Source organism: Sciurus vulgaris (genome assembly GCF_902686455.1).
Source record: "Sciurus vulgaris genome assembly, chromosome: 5".
Taxonomy (NCBI): Eukaryota; Metazoa; Chordata; class Mammalia; order Rodentia; family Sciuridae; genus Sciurus; species Sciurus vulgaris.
The window spans coordinates 166,923,977-166,940,452 of record NC_136465.1 but is presented as its reverse complement, the minus strand read 5'-3'; the positions used below and the strand labels follow the sequence as shown (position 1 = coordinate 166,940,452).

Sequence of the window (16,476 nt, the reverse complement as noted above, 5' to 3'; positions counted from 1 at the left end):
CTTATGGCTGAGGTGTGGGGAAAGGTGATTGGCTCAAATTTCATTGACCTTCATCATCAGGACCTACATATCAGAGGTATTATCTGTAGTCGAGTAAAAGCAAGTAACTAAGAACCGGTGAGGTCTAGAGGACTTGTTCCACAACTAAGAGCAGATGTTCTGTTTGGGGTTTCCCTCAGTTTCAGGGGAGGGGTGTGGAGGGACAGGAGTCCAGGACTCACTCCCCCATTCAATGTCAAGTCTCTCTCCAATCTCTACTTCCTGTGTGCCCTTCCCACTACCTCAGTTACATGGACAGCTGGATTTCCTTTTTCCTCAAAATAAAGCAATCAAGGTGGAACTCAAGTTCACTTGATCAGATGAAGTCCAAGCGCAGTCCGATCGAAAGGAAGCAATACAATGAAGCTAAGCAAAATCACACAGGCATACATAGAGAAGGGAGATTAGGAGAAAAGGAAAAAAAACAATTTAAAGGAGAGCCTCAAGTGATAAATCTTTATAGATAGTTTCCCTAGCTGAAAGACAGGATTTTCAGAGCTATTTTTTTGCCAGCTTCTTTTGATGGAAAGTTTGGTTTATGGTGTTTCAGCTATTGGAAACTTCAAGTGTGGTCCCAACAGCTGATTCACTAAGATTTGTGACAAATCTTGTAATCTTGTTGTTTTCAGGTTGCTAGTACCAGTGTGGGCCTGGCTATTTTGGGACAAAGACTGATCTGCTCATTGTCTCTGAAAAGGTAAGATCAGTTGATTTAATATTTGGAAACCTTGGGAACAAGTGCATTGAGAGAACAGGTGAAGTTAATCCCATGTGATCAGATTCTTCAGATCATTTCAGGGTATGCACTTCACTAAAATTGCAGCGTGAAGTTTTCCTTGTTGTTGTTTTCTTCTCATTAGAATACTACTAAGATAAAACAGGAAACAAAATAATTGTAAGAAAATTTTGTCATCTAAGTGCCCATTCTATGATACAGCAATGTGAACAAGTTTCCCTTCATCAAATTCAGAGAGCACAATCTTAGGAAAGGGCATAAATGCTGCAGGTTAAGGAGTCAAGTTTCAAGCTGTTTCTTGGTTCTATGACCACGATTGGGTCTGTTAACCTCTTTGAGCCTCAGTTTCCTTATCTCTAAAGTCATGACGTTGGACTGGATTGTTTCCAAGGTGTCTTCAGACTCCGATGAAGTGGTTCCATTACTAGACACAGAGGTTATTGAACAGGACCTTGGCCGTGACCCTGCTGGCTCTCAAAGGCAGGCATTGCAGTGTGGAGGGACTCAAGCAGGACATACATGGAGGTCATTGAACCCCAATTGTCATTTGGAAGAATTATCTTAGAAGTGCATTGTCTTTGATGCAATCAACCTGATAGTCGAAGTCATGATTGAGACTACACAGAAAGTTCAGCTGTCCCAGATCAAGTCATGGAAGGAAGAATAGGAAACAATAAAACACACTAAAAGCAGAGTCAGAAAAGAAACCAACAGGGAGAAGGCAGGGGAGCACCATGACAGTTAGAAAGACTGCTGTAGAAACATGGAAAGGGTTTTCAGTAAGCTAATGTTAAATGGCAAAACAGAACACAAAACTGCAGAAGCACCACAGTTAGTGTAAAATAACTTTGCATCTGACAAAGGAAGTGAATCCCTCAAATGAAAAGAATCATGTTAGGATATGGAATCATGAGATGGGGGGCATAAAAACATTCTTTGTAATTATATTGTTTTTCCAATAAAAAGAATTAAAATTTTTAAAATAGGGTTTCCAAAGAGAAAAAAAAAATCCAAGAGGCTTTACTCAAATTTACCGACCCTCCAAACAGCTGACTTCCGCATGAGGCTCAAAAGGCATAGACCCTGGAGCCCTCCGTACTTTAGGAAACCAAGAAGATGTTTTCACATATTTAAAATAAGAACTTAAAAAGAATACAACCCAAACTTGATTATACTTATTTTACACCAATATGGTTGTAAAATAGAGTTTTAAAAAATATATTTTAAGAGTCAAGTGACTTATTGCCAGTGATTGGGGAGGCTGAGGCAGGAGCATCACAAGTTTGAGGCCAGCCTCAACAACTGAGTGAGACCCCGTCTCAAATCCAGATAAAGGAGTCTGGGGATGTAGCTCAGAGGTAGAGAGCACTTGCCTAGAATTCGAAAGGCCCTGAGTTGAATCCTCACCACCTAAAACAAAAAAGGACGGAAGTTCCTCCAGCCCGGAAGTCGTATGTGGACCTGTTCCTGAGGATTCAGGCTGTGAAACCCAGAGCCAGGACAGGCGATCCTTGATTGAAGGATCCTACAGGTGAGAGGATGTGAACCAGAGAGCAGGAGGATGGAGGGAAAGGTCAGAGGGTGAGGAGCTGGGGCACCCGGGGCAGGCCACCGGAGGAAGGGAGGGCTGGTACTGTTCGACTGGACTGTGAGTCAGTGAGGCCTCAGTCTGTTGGAAGACAGAGGAAAGAGGCATCAGGAAGAGAGGCCGGGACCTGGTGACGAGGAGCATGAGGGCGGGTGCTAACTGAGCCCAAGCACCTGGAGAAGACGGAAACTGCCCAGCCGCCCCGCGCACACGTGGTTCCTTCAGGGCTTGGGCCAGGCGGTGAGCACCTTGGAGCGGAGCAGTGGCAGGGCCTCGCAAGCCTTTTTGAAGTCATGGAGACCAGGCTGAACCAGCCTTGGCCTTTGGCAGTAAGAGCGGTTGCTGGGCCACCCACACGCCTCCCCAGCAGGCTCCTCCACTCCCGGGCTTCACAAGCGCTGCCTGTCAGGACGAGCTGGTTTGGCCCTGGGTGATGTCAGAGAGACACAGCAGGAAAGGAGTAACGCGGGTGGGGATCTGTGGTACAGAAAACCAAGAGAAGGACAAAGGAGCACGGGATCTCCAAATAAGTTTCCAGCACCACCTTCTGCCAACCGCTGCCTCCATGTGTCCCTCTGGGGTCACTCAGGGCTGCTGCACAGGCATCTGATGCAAAAATCAGACAAACCCTGTGTGACAGGTTTAGACAGGTAGAAAGATCATGAACTTTGGAGTCAGTCTGGCTGAGTTCAGATTCTAGCCCTGCCGTGTGTTAGCCGTGTGATCTCAGGAAATCTACTTCCTTCTCTGGGTCTCCATGTCCTCCTCCTCTATGAAATGATGCTCTAATGAAACCTATTTGGGGGGCTGGGAATGCAGGTCAATGGTAGAGTGCCTCGCTTGTGAGAGGCCCTGGGTTCAATCGCCAGGTCTGCAAAAATTAAAATAAGATTAAATCAGTAAAAGCTACTTCAGGCGGTTGTTGTAGGAATGTGAGTTAATACAACTGAAGTGCATGTTTGGTGCTCAAGAAAGTTTGGTGACGACTATTATTTGAAATTGGAGGCCACTCTCAGCCAGGACAGGGAGGTACTTGATTATTCAAGATTATGTGAGGGCTGAGGCTTTTTGTTCTGTTTTGCAGTGCAGGGACTCAAACCCAGGGCTTTGCATATTCCAAGCAAGTGCTCTACCACTGAGCTTGAGCTACACCCGTGACTCCTACAAGGTCATTTCAATAGTGTCCCTATTCAGAATGTACCTCGCTCCCCTGTCTCCTGCCCAAAAATGGCTGCTCTTCAGTTTGGGTCTCCTCTTTACTTACTATCCAGCCCCATTACCATCTAGGTCCTGTGCCCTGCATGGCACCCATATGGTTTCATGGAAACCTTACAACTATACGTCTCCAGGACCTGGCATGGCACTCAGTAAATGACCGCAGATCAGGTGAACAGTCCTGGAGGTCAGTGCTATTGTCCCCCAGTTGATGGCTCACAGAGGTTAAATGACTCAGTCAAGGTCTCAGAGTTACTAGTGGTTGAGAAGAACTTGAACCTTTCCAAACCCTTGGGAGGTTTTCTGTTTGTTTGCTTCGTGGGATGGAACCCAGGCCTCGTGCATGCTAGGCAAGCACTGTGCCCCCACACACCCCGGATGAGTGGTTACTTCCTACATTACCCTGCCTTTGAGGTACTGAAGAGCTAAGACTCAGAAATTAACACTTAGGCCTAGGATGTAGGAGGCAGATATCCTTGCTCAGAAGAGAAAACCCACAAACAAGGAGTTAAACAAAACTGAAACAGGTCGCATGCCTACTCTCAATATTGAGTATTGAAAGCCCAGAGAGAAGGCACTGGTGTCCTGAAATGGAAAAGGCACACAGCTCTCCTCTCATTGCTGGATCAAGAGGAGGAAAGAACAAAGAAAGCAATAGTTAGGAATATGAATAACGCACTTGACCTCTTTGGGCACCTTGTGTTAAGAGCAGTCTCTGGAGCCAGGCGTGTCCCAATTTGGATTCTACCTCAGGCTCCTGCCAGCTGGGTGACCTTGATCAAATGACTTAACCTCTTTAAGTATCAATGTCCTCAGAGCAAAGCTGCTCACCGCTCCACAGGTCGCTGGGTGGGTGACAAGATGTAAAGCACTTAGCACTTCACCCAGCACAGATCACTTAGCAGTCCCAGCGCCGTTCATCCTCTTTGCTCATTTAGGATCCAAGTCTGACAACACAGGAGGGAGAGACTGGTCCCAAGAGATATGACAAGTCAGGCTGGTCCTAAAAACTGGAGGGTTGGCCCCCAAAGCCAAAAGCAGACTCTTACTGCTCTGTCTGCAATGGAGTCTTTTGTTCCAAACACGAAGCAGCTCCGGAACAGGGTGGGGCACGTAGTTGACACTTAAAGGCTGATACAGAGCCCAGCTCTCATGACACTTTCCCTGTTCAGGTCCTCATCCAGGTGACTTGATTCTCACCCCCTTAATCACACGCAAAACTCAGAACAATCAAATTCATATGACTGTTGAACCATTTAGAACTTCAGAACATTTTTTTTATGTTGCTATGATTGAGACTCCAAATGTTCCCAACTACACCCCACTCCATTACCAACACACACACACACACACACACCCTGCAACCCCTCCAATTGACATAATCAGAGAAAGCAAACACGGCTGACTACGAGCAGACTCCATCCTGACAGCGTGGGCAGATAAACCTTCCACAGCACGAGCCACGTGAACAGAAACCCAGGAAAGAAGTTTGTCCAGGCAGAATGGACTCACAGGTTCTCCTGGAATGGTACCTTGGACAGGTCCAGGGAATGCACACTTGGCATCCAGGCTGACCCCCCGTGCACACCCTTCCTCTGAGCTTTTGCTGAAGCAAGGAAGTGGAGAGCTGCCCCATCAGAGGAGGAAGCCCCAAATGGCTCCTCCTCCCAGGGATACTGGGAAAATCTCCAGGCTGCCAGAGGCCCTGAGATCAAGACATTGGGGGACTCTTACCCGTCAAGAGGGTACTTTACTAGTGGAATGGCCCAACCCATTTCTCCCCTCGAAACCTTTCTAATATAGATGAAATCCAGGGCCTGGGCTTTCAAGTCTTCACCTAGTGGCTGGTTCTCAAGTCAGCCAATCTTATCTCCCCCAGTTCCCAAAAATGAACATTTTGCTTCCGATTGGCTCAACTTCAAAATGACCCCAATTCCGACTAACACTTCCCATCCATCTCCTTTTTCTGCTCATTTCTTTATGTAGTCATTCAGTAAGAATTTGTTGAGTAATTCTTTCATGTACTGCCCTGTTTTTTGTTTATTGGTTTTTTGTTAATTTGGTACCAGGGATTGAACCCAGGGATGCTTAACCATTGATAGACTTCCCAGCTCTTTTTTTAAAAAATGTTTCATTTTATTTATTCTAATGACAGTTGAATGCATTTATACATTTTGATAGATTATACATAAATAGAGTGTAATCTCTCATTTTATTTAGATATAGGGCCTCACTAAGTTGCTTAGGGCCTCACTAAATTGTTGAGGCTGACTTTGAATTCATGATCCTTCTTCCTCAGCCTCCTGAGTTGCTGGGAATTAAAACGTACACCACCAAGCCTGGCTGCACTGCCCTGTTCTTAACACAGAGTAGAGAGAAGAAAAACAGTTCCTATCCTTCAGGTCCACAGCCTGGGAGAGGAACACTCAGAACAACAGGAAATTACAAGACTAGGTGCTAAGGGCCATGCTAGCAGATATAGGCAGAGAGGTATACAGAGATGTACAGAGTGTTTCTCCCAGAAGGCAACTTCTTTCTCCTGAGACATGCCTCCCCGCCTCTCTCTCTCTCTCTCTCCTCTCTCTCTCTCTCTCTCTCTCTCTCTCTCTCTCTCTCTCTCTCTCTCACACACACACACACACACACACACACACACACACACATACACACACACACACACCTCTAACCTATGATGGTTTCTTCATCCTTTCACACCTTTTCAAACTTCCTGCGTTGAGTCTTTTGAGTCTTTGTAGTGTGTACACCCATGAAGGAGCACCTGAGTCCATATGCTCTTCTCCTGTGTTTGTTTATTAGAGCTTCACAGTTATACATAGTAGTTGGGTTCATCCTCACAAACTCGTTCACGCATGGAATTCGATTCTGGTTCATGGTCCCCTCCTTATTCCCGCCCCCAACCCTTCCCTCACCCATTCTCCTTCCTCTACTCTACTAAAATCCCTTTCGCTCATCTGCCAGTTTATATGTGATTAGTTCTTCCTACCTGGGCATAAAGGTGAGGTTCCCTGTTGTGTATATATATATATATATACGCACATAACATGATTTTTAAAGAATTCATTCTGCGTTGCTTCCCCTTACCCATCCCTCCACTCTGCCTCATGATCTTCTACATTACTGATCTTCTCTGTATCTTTATATTATCCTAGCCTTCCTTCCCCCTTTATTTTACTCTAGCTTCTGCGTATGAAAGAAAACATTTGATCCCTGAGTTTCTGAGTTTGACTTATTTCACTTAGCATGATATTGCCCATTTCCATCCATTTACCATAATTTCATTCTTCTTTATGGCTCAGTAGAATTGTATTGTTTGTGTGTGTGTGTATATATATATATATATATCATAATTTCTTTTTTATTATTTAAACAAATGGGATACATGTTGTTTCTCTATTTGTACATGGAGTCAAGGCATACCATTTGTGTAATCATAAATTTACATAGGGCAATGTTGTTTGATTCATTCTGTTATTTTTTTTCCCTTCCCCCCCACCCCTCCCACCCCTCCCCATAATTTCTTAATTCATCGATTGACAGGCACCTGGGTTGATGCCATAATTTAGCTGTTGTCTGCACTGCTTTTTATTTTCCTCTAATTGCTTCCTATATATAGCTCCTCTCCCTCCTTCAGAATTACAGGCAGAAGTTGAATTCTTCCTCTTGCGTGGCACATTACAGAGGAAGCACCTGAGGACCTCCTGTCCTGCCCATCTCTCTCCTTGCTACACTCAGAGTGGTTTTTACAAAGCACAGATGTGGTCTCTCTTCCTACAAACCCTCAATGGAGTCTTTGCTCTTAAGCAAAAGATCAAAAATCCCAACACGGCCGAGTCACCCCTCCTGGTTAGCCACCATCTCTCCCCTGTGTCCTCCTACTGTGTCCTCCCGGTGGTTCTCTGTTCCCTGCCCCGGGCCTTCGCAGCCTCTGCCTGACCTCCTCCCTCTTCCTTCCCCATTTTCCTTTTGGAATCCTGCTCATCCTTCCTATTTCAGTTCAAGGGTCCGCTCCTTGGAAACCTTCCTACATCTACCAGGTTAGATCCTGAGAATGCAGTAATTGAGGATGGACCTCCACCCTCAGGGAGTTGACAACAGCAGAAAAGGACAGAAAGGAGAGTTCACAGGGTGTTGAGTCGTAGGACTGATTTTCCTTGTCTGCCACAGCACAGGGTTGGAGGAGGGTCACTGTTAGCACTCGTGACACTTAGCCTTGTCCCTAGGCCTTCATTTTGTCCCATTTGCTATCCTGATCCAGATCATGAATGACCTCTTGCTATGCTTGAGTTTTCACTCTCACCCTGGTTGTCCATCCAGGCAATAAAACTTTTTAAATAGGCTACATTCTCTGCACGTGTGTGCTCATACACATGTGCGTGCTAGCTCGGCATTCTATCACTGAACTACATCCCCAGCCCAACATGGATGCATGTATGTCCTCAGGGTAGGTCTGTTTGAGCTGGCTTCCTCCCCAAAGCTCTGTGGGAAGAATCAGCAGGACTTGGAGTTGGCCAGAGGATGAAGTCAAAGGACCGACGTCCGGCGCCACCTAGTGGCCTGAATGGAGCCCGTCTGTTTTGCAGAACCAGGAGCTGGGAGTTTGCTCTGCTCCACCAGCCCTTCTGCGGTTGGTGAGAACAGTTCCTTAGTAAGCAAACCTTCACACATGCCTGAAGAACCAGAAATCAGACAGGGATGGCCCTTGGAGAAAGGATAATTTGGTTCACTGGAAACCCCTGGCAAGCTTGCTCCTAGCAGCTGGTCCTGAACCAGGGCTTGGGCTTGTAAGGAGAGAAATAAGAGGAAACTCTTAGGTGTACCCCACCATTATGCAGGCTGGATTTCTGAAGTATAAGAGGCTTGCCCACATAAGAGACAGTGAGACCAGGGAGAGTCCTCACATTCCCTCAGCTATGTCCTCAAAGATGCCCTACTACTGGGTGCAGTGGCACATGCCTGTAATCCCAGCAGCTCCGGAGGCTGAGGCAGGAGGATCTCTAGTTCAAAGTCAGCCTCAACAATGGCAAGACTCTAAGCAACTCAGTGAGACCCTGTATCTAAACAGAATACAAAATGGGCCTGGGAATGTGGCTCAGTGGTTGAGTGCCCCTGAGTTCAATCCCCAGTACACAAAAAAATTGCCCTACAGATCCTGGTCCTCACTTCCCACTGGGATCATTGAGTCTCAGAGCCAATGATATCATCTCTGTTCCTTACTGGACTTAACTGTTTGTTTTGTTTGGGTTTTTTTTTGTGTGTGTGTGGTTAGTTATTAATCTGAAGCTATCTCAAAACCTAACTCATGCTAACATGATACTGGCTGATAATAAACAACAAACTCTTCTGCAAAATTCTCTTTAAAAAAAAAAAAGGAAGAAAATATATTTTTTAAAAATGTAGTCATAGATTCTTCAGAGAGGTAGCACTCCAGCTAAATCTTAATTGATAAACCAGGGCTAGGGTTGTGGCTCAGGGGTAGAGTGCTCACTTAGCGTGCGCGAGGACCTGGGTTTGATCCTCAGCACCACATAAAAATAAAGGTATTGTGTCCACCTACAACTAAAACAAAATATTTTCTAAAAAAGAGAGAGAAAGGGAAAGGACAATGTTCAGGAAGAGGGACCAGCGTGAGCTGAGGCAGAGAGGACAAAGTAGTATGGAATACGGGAACATATCTCCAAGTCCCTAAGATCTTCCTCAGTCACTCTAATGTTTGAACTCCAGCCTAAAATTCTACTGCATATATTCAAATGCAGCCCACATTAAATTTGTGTCTAACTGAATGGTGCTGAGTACAGTGAACATTGGCCATAGTGTTGCTTTTTATAGACATTTATTAAGTTTCCAGGATTTTTTGATAAGTGTTTTGAAGCCAATACCTTTTTAACCTCAGGTCTACAGTGCCTGGTGAGTAAAAAACTTACATAGCACTAAACAATTCGGGGTTAGTAAGGATAAACTTCAAGATAGAAAATAAAGAGATAAGGCTGAAAAGGCAGCTAGGAGCCAGGGTACAGAAAGTCTTATGTGCTGTATTTCTGTCTTAGACTTTATTATAAGCCATTAAAAATTTTGGATCGGGAGTGACCTCATCAGACATGCCTGAGATACCCCTCCTTCTGGGATAGTGTAGAGAATGGATTGGAGAGGATCAAGACCTGAGGCAGAGAGGCCCCTCAGAAGGCTGATGCGGAAGGGAGGCGCTAGACCTGAGCAGGAGTGAGGCACAGAAAGCAAAGGGGGAAAGCAAGACCAGGTGGCATCCTTTATAGGAGGGGAGTTCTAAGATGAACACCAAGAGATCTGAGTTCCAGTGCCAACTGGTTATTAACGCTGCCCCTCTTTGGACCTCAGTTTTCCTACCTGCAAATTGAAGTGGTCCTCCCTATTGATCACTACTTCTTCCCATTACTATTGCATAGAAAATCAAGCATGCATGTTGGGAGAGCTCCCTAGGGATGGCCCTTAGCAAAACAGGGACAGGGACGACCTTGAGTTCACTTATGAACACTCCCATCAAATATCAAGCATCAGGACATGCCGTCATCCACCCGCACCAGGTATATTGGGGAGGGGGCATCTTGTTACTTGGACCTATAGCAAGCACTTTCTCAGTATTTGACAAAGAATATCAAGGTCATTATGTGCTGGCCTTTGGTATTTCTGCTCATGATAAAAATGGCTCACATTTATAGAATAATAAGCAGAATTCTAAGCATTTTACATGCATTCTCTCATTCAATTTGCACAACAGCCCTATAAACTAGATATCATTCCTATTTTGTAGTCGACAAAATTAAGATCCAGAGAGATTAGGGATAAGGCGGAAATGATGTTGAAACTGTACTGACAGTCATACTGCACCTGCCTTTCACATCAGGTGGCTCTTAGCTCCTGTTCCCTTACATGTTACAGTTGAGCAACTTCATAAATGGCCTGGGTAACACAGCCCTCAGGGGATCACGGAGACTGAGCATAGGTACGGTTACTGGGATTTCAATAAAGGTTCAGGGAAGTTTAAAGGTTGAGTTCACGGCCAGACAACCTGAAAACTATTTCTTACCATTGTTCTGCACTCAGTTTGCCAACTCTAAGTCCCACGCGTAAGCACATGCATTTGGGCAGCCACCCTGGTTACTTGCTCCAGCCTTCCGCTTGTCTGCTTGCCTTCTTTTTTTTAAAGAGAATATATTTTTATCTTTATTTACTTATTAATTGATATGCAAAAACTTGGAAATTGTACCTATGAATGAGGCGTCATGTGATGCTCCAGAACACCTACTCTGCTTCTTAAGCAGCAAAGTCCAGGGGTAGAAGATGTAATAGAATTCCATGCCCTTCCAAATTGTTTTTGTGGTTTAAAAAAAAAAAACTAGTGACTTTTTAAGCTAAAAAAAAAAAAAAAATCCTCTTTTTTGTTGTTTTGTTTCTTCTGGTTTTTAAATATTGCCTCCCTAACTTTTTCTTATTCCCTTGCAGATTCCGCCTGACTGTGCCAGAGTCCAACCGCAGTGATATCAAGGTAGGAACCTGAGCTCTCAGGGTTCGCTGGCTAGGGAAGAATGAGAACTTTATATAATGGCAGCTCGGTTGCTTTCTGTCTCTGAGTTCTTATATTCTCCATGACTACAGGTGTTAACCTTGAAATTCTTTAGGCGGCTAACTCATCTAGTGAGCCCCTGAGCTCTCTGATATGCTTTTATTTATGAAGAAAGACTTTTTAAAGAACTCAGAAGACTGTTAAGATTATGTAATGCTAGGAAAACAGATATTCTCAAGGAACCATTTTCTAAGTAAAATAATTGTCTAGAATTAAATCAAAGATCCAGAATCCCAAAGAGCTGCTGTGTAAATTACGGGGCCATGATTGGGATTGTTCTTTCAAACACCTTCTACCCATCTCCCGAAATTAGATCAAGGCTTGCTGTGTAGAGGCCTTTTGTGGAGTGGGGAAGCCCAGACTGGGGACCACCTACTTGGGAGTGGACACCCCGACAAACAACTTGGAAAACCCCTGCCCCCAGGCTTCAAGGTCAAATCACACTAGTTCAGTTTTTCATAGAGAAGTTGCTTCATGGATTTTGGTGTCAGACTACGCCTTAGGGGAACAGTTCATAGTTCACTCTCAGCCCTACACAAATGTTGACTCTTGATATTATTCACTTATTTACAAATAATTAGGGAGCCTGGCACTGTTCCAGGAAAAAAAAAAAAAAAGAAAAAAACAAAAAAACAAAAAAAGCCTACCCTCGTGGTACTTACATTCCAGGGCAGTGGACAAATAAAGGTTCACTTAGGCCCACCAGGGACACCTGGCAATGTCTGAAGACATTTTTGGTTATCACAGCCTGGGGTGGGAAGAGGGATGCTCTGGGGACAGAGATCAGACATCCCACAATGCACAAGACAGATCCCCTACAACAAATTAACCATCCCCAAACCCTAAATAGTGGTCAATAGTACCACTATTTAGACCAGTTCTAGAAGGTGTGAGACTGTGCATATGTGTATGTGGGCAGAGAGAAGGTACAGACAACAAACAAATATACATTGTATATAATGAAAAATACTATAGAGAAAAATAAATCAGAATGGGCAGTGCAAGCAAGTACAGAGCTGGGGCTTAGGACGTCCGAGTTGTTGAGAGATTAGCTGAAACTATACATGGAATTCACTTAGCGCAGTGGCTGCTACGTGGCCTTGGACGAGTACTTAAGCTCTCCCAAGGCAGTGTGTAGGAGATGGGAGGAACTGAGTTAATCATTGCCATGTTCAACAGAAGTAGTAATAGGATAGGGATAGATGGGGAGGGGGATAAGCCCAGAAGTTAGAGAATTTAGCCAGGAGGCCAAACAAGATTTTGTTTGCTCCTTTAATTTTAAAGAAGCATCCTAATTTTCAGTTTGGGGAGATAATTCAGGAGGATTGGATTCATAAGCTGAAAAATAAGTTCTACCTTTCATGTGAGACACTGAGGTCTAAAATACCAGTATTGCCTTAGGCTCTGTTGGTCAGCGCCCCAGAGCGTAGCCTAACTAGTCTGTTATGCACTCGGTGCATGAGATGAGAGACTATAGTCAAGGAGAAGACATAGCTGACTTTCTCACAAATACTATTTCCTGAAACCAAAGAGGAGACAAAATCATCCAAGTCTTCCTGGAAGACCCCAGTAAACTGCTCAGTATCAACAGGGGGCATTTCAGGAAAAGATGGCAATTGTTTATAAGAGGCATTTTATATATTATGCACTTGTTTGATCCTGATGCCCGCCCTATGAGATTATTAACATAGCTTACTATTACTATCTTCATTTTACAGTTGAGGAAATTGAGGCACAAAGAAGTTAATTAACTTTCCCAACAGCACATAGTACATGTTAAGAGCAAGAGGGAAAGGCAGAAAGTCTGGCTTCAAAGCCACACTTGCTGTGATGCAAAGAGGTTTTTATTGCTCAGCATGTAGGATGCTTGAAAAGGACTCATCTAATGGATTTGTGTTCATCCTGATCCATTTATTTATTTTTATTTTTATTTTTTTGGTATTGGGGATTGAACCCAGGGGTGCTTATCAAATGAGCCACATCCCCAGCCCTTTTTAGGTTTTATTTTGAGACAAGGGTCTCACTAAGTTGCTCAGGGCCTCCATAAGTTGCTGAGGCTAGCTTTGAACTCATGATCCTCCTGCCTCAGCCTCCCCAGCCTCTGGGATTATAGGCATGTGCCACCACTCCTGGCTTGATCCATTTATTTTTAAAACCTAAATTTTCCCAGGAACCAACACATTTATTAAAGATAAATTGGATGTTCTGATAATGCAACGAACTTCAGAGCATAACATAATGCAAAGGAATTTCTGTGGTTAAGGTTCCCCATAAAGAAAGGGAAGGCTGCTAATTGAGAAATCTGTTAATTCTTGATTATCCTTCATGGGGGATAACTAAGCTACCACCAATGTGTTTCTGTGCATTTGCTGTCACCAAGGTCCAGTGTAGACGGAAACAGATGTGTTTATCCCCAATGGGAAAAATACTTAGGAAACCATCAGAAGAGTTTCCACAAAGAAAGTATATCCTTGTGAGAAACTCTCGTTAATGCTTTCTGTCCTGATGAGTTCTTGGAAAAGGGCATGTCCAAACCAGGCCTGGAACTTGCAAAGTGCCCTGATTTGGCAACTGATGTGGTTTTCTCTTTCTTTTCAGGTCTTGAGGTTTGAGAATATTCTGTCCTCCATTCTGCACTTTGGAGTCCTCCCACTGGCCAACAGTAAGGGATTCTGGGAAATGACATGACTCTGATAATGGTTAAACCTTGGGGATTGTTTGGGACTTTCCACTTTTAAAATGTTTTTAGGAATCCAGACCAGAGCCAGAAATTTACAGTATGTATCATCCACAATAGGGTTCTAAATGACTTATTGCAGGTCCAAGCCTTGTAAGCAACTCGTTTTATAAATTCAGCATTAACTCTGGCTGAGCGAAGGAGATAGAAACCACTCTCTCAGTAAACAGTCTTCCTCAGTTCAACCTGAAATGAGATGATTCTCCCTAGGAAGTATCATGTGGTTCTCATGCAAGGAATACTATTCTGGATAAACAGTTTAATGACTGACAGCCCTGGGCCTCTCTCTGCCCTTCAATTATTCACAAACTGCAGCATCTAGAGCTTAGCTGAGTTAAAATACTATTTTTTATATTAAACACCAAAATGTTCTCAGGACCCACCAATTAGGAATTTTCAAAATATAAATTGGGCAGCACTTTTTATATATTTTATATTTTCAAAATATAAAATGGACAGCATTTTTCTGCTATCCAAATGCATGTTAATTGCAGGTGCATTCTTACCAAACAAGGATGAATTAACGATTCTTCCACAAAAATCCTAGGGACATGTCAAGAGGAATGAAGAAATAAATTATTTAAAAGCTTCTTGTTTGTCTCTTGCTAAAAAGTTTGCCAAAACATCTGTGCCCATGCCTAGTTGTCTTACATCTTTCTATATTTTAGCAAAATTGCAGCAAGGATTTCCTCTGCCCAACCCACACAAGCTCTCGTTCGTCAATTCAGACATCGAAGTTTTGGAGGTAAGATGTTGAATCTCCTCTAACTGATCCATTTCTTTCTGTGGTACAGTAAGCTTTCTCCTATTTTGTTTATTTTTTGTTTTATTTTGTTATGCTCTGACTTTTCCCAGACTGAGGAATTTTATAAACAAAACATTTAGCTGTTAACATTTGCAATTACCAATGAAAAGTTTAAAAATCAGATCAAGTTCACTTTTGCTTAGCAGCCAAATTTATTCACACCACAGTACAGGAAGATATTCTTTTTTCTCTTTTTTTTTTTTTTCCCCTTTTGGCAAAATAAAGGGGGGGGGGGCTCTCTACCACTGAACTACATCCCCAGTCCTTCACTTTTTTATTTGGAACCAAGGCTGGCCTCCTACTTGCAATCCTCCTGGTTCAGCCTTGAGAATTCCTGGGGTTCCAGGCCTGCACCACTATATTCAGCAAGAAGATATTCTTTGATGCATTTTATGTGATTTACTCCACAAGACAAGCTATAAGGCTGAGATTATTAATTTCATTTTACAGATGAGAAAAAAGAGATGCAGAGAGGTGAAATGGTTCAGGTAGCTGGAAAGGGGTTCAGATTGGCTCTTCCAGTTCTCCCTGTCAATCACTTTCCCCTAAAGACCCTTCTCTGGGCTCCATTGAGAGTCTATTGAGAACTGTTTCCTGGGTCATCATTGTTACTTAACTTCATACTATCTTTTCCCCCTTTTTGCATTGTTTGTTTGTTTGTTTGGGGAGGTGGGAATAAGTTTCTGAAGGAATCTTCAATCCTCTGCATTCTCCAGTCTTCTCCCTCTCCCCCCAACCCCCACTACTTAAGTCACATCTGATGACAATTATCCAGAACTTCTTCCTCTATCCGAGGCTCTCAGAAAGGAGGCCAGATGTTGGGAAAGGCTTGATGCCTTAGGGCCTAGTAAAGAGACCATCTTTCCCTCACCCCTCAGGCAAACCCAGACATGCCCCAAATCTGATGCTATCTTTATGGCTGCCCCTTTTCAGGGTTTCCTTTTGATTTCCACCGACCTGAAGTATGAAACTTCCTCAAAACAGCAGCCAAGTTTCCATGGTTGGGAAGATCTGAGCCTGCTAAATGGACAGTGGATGGGGAAAGCAGCCCCTTGACTGCCTGTTCACTACATCCCCTGAGGAATCGAATGGCCCTTAATCCCACAGTAACTGTAAGACTATGACACTGGAATCTTAAAACCCTTGTACATGACTTAGGCCAAAAGTTACCTCTGGGCAGGCTTCTGGGACCCAGAGTAAGACCCACTGGGTTAAAGGGCTAAATACAGGGGTATGTGCTGTGTGGAGGGGCAAGGGTTTGTTTGTGAGTGTGTAAAAGCTATGTGCCTGTGTTTATAAGGTTCTGGGGACAAGAGCTACACATATATTTAAACCAAGTGGGTCAGCAACTCTTTAAGTTTGTATTTGTATTGGTTGTTATCCATGCAGATCCTCCAGCTCCTTAGAGTTTCCCCTACCTGCATGTTGGATTTTATGTTTTATATTCACTGTTACCATCCCCTGTGTTTAATTAAAATTGTTTTCTATCAATGTCAGTATTTTTTAAATCATTTGAGGGATTTCCTGTTCTGAATTTATTTTAATAACATATGTCAAAGTAAAGGAAAAAATTTAGTTTAACACTAACAAAAACTGAGGCTATGCAGATGTCAAGGCTTGGTTTAAAAAGAGTTTCTTTTCTTTTAACACTTTCTGGTGAGAGGTTAACTATAGGACACTCTGGAAGTCATAGCATTTGTTTAAGTTTGGGGGTGTTTCGCCTCATGCTTCCATAAGA

At 43.6% G+C, this 16,476-nt stretch overlaps 1 protein-coding gene across 1 annotated transcript in view; it reads left to right on the top strand.

Moving 5' to 3' along the window:
- The window catches only part of BPIFC (BPI fold containing family C), a 41,249-nt gene extending 25,020 nt beyond the window's left edge, over positions 1 to 16,229 (top strand). Inside the window, exons 12-16 of the mRNA XM_079140150.1 lie at positions 669 to 736; positions 11,076 to 11,118; positions 13,795 to 13,858; positions 14,602 to 14,678; positions 15,672 to 16,229. Coding sequence (XP_078996276.1) covers positions 669 to 736; positions 11,076 to 11,118; positions 13,795 to 13,858; positions 14,602 to 14,678; positions 15,672 to 15,794 — 375 coding nt within the window. The 3' untranslated portion in view covers positions 15,795 to 16,229. The remainder of the gene's footprint in view (positions 1 to 668; positions 737 to 11,075; positions 11,119 to 13,794; positions 13,859 to 14,601; positions 14,679 to 15,671) is intronic.
- The last annotated feature ends 247 nt before the right edge of the window (positions 16,230 to 16,476 follow it).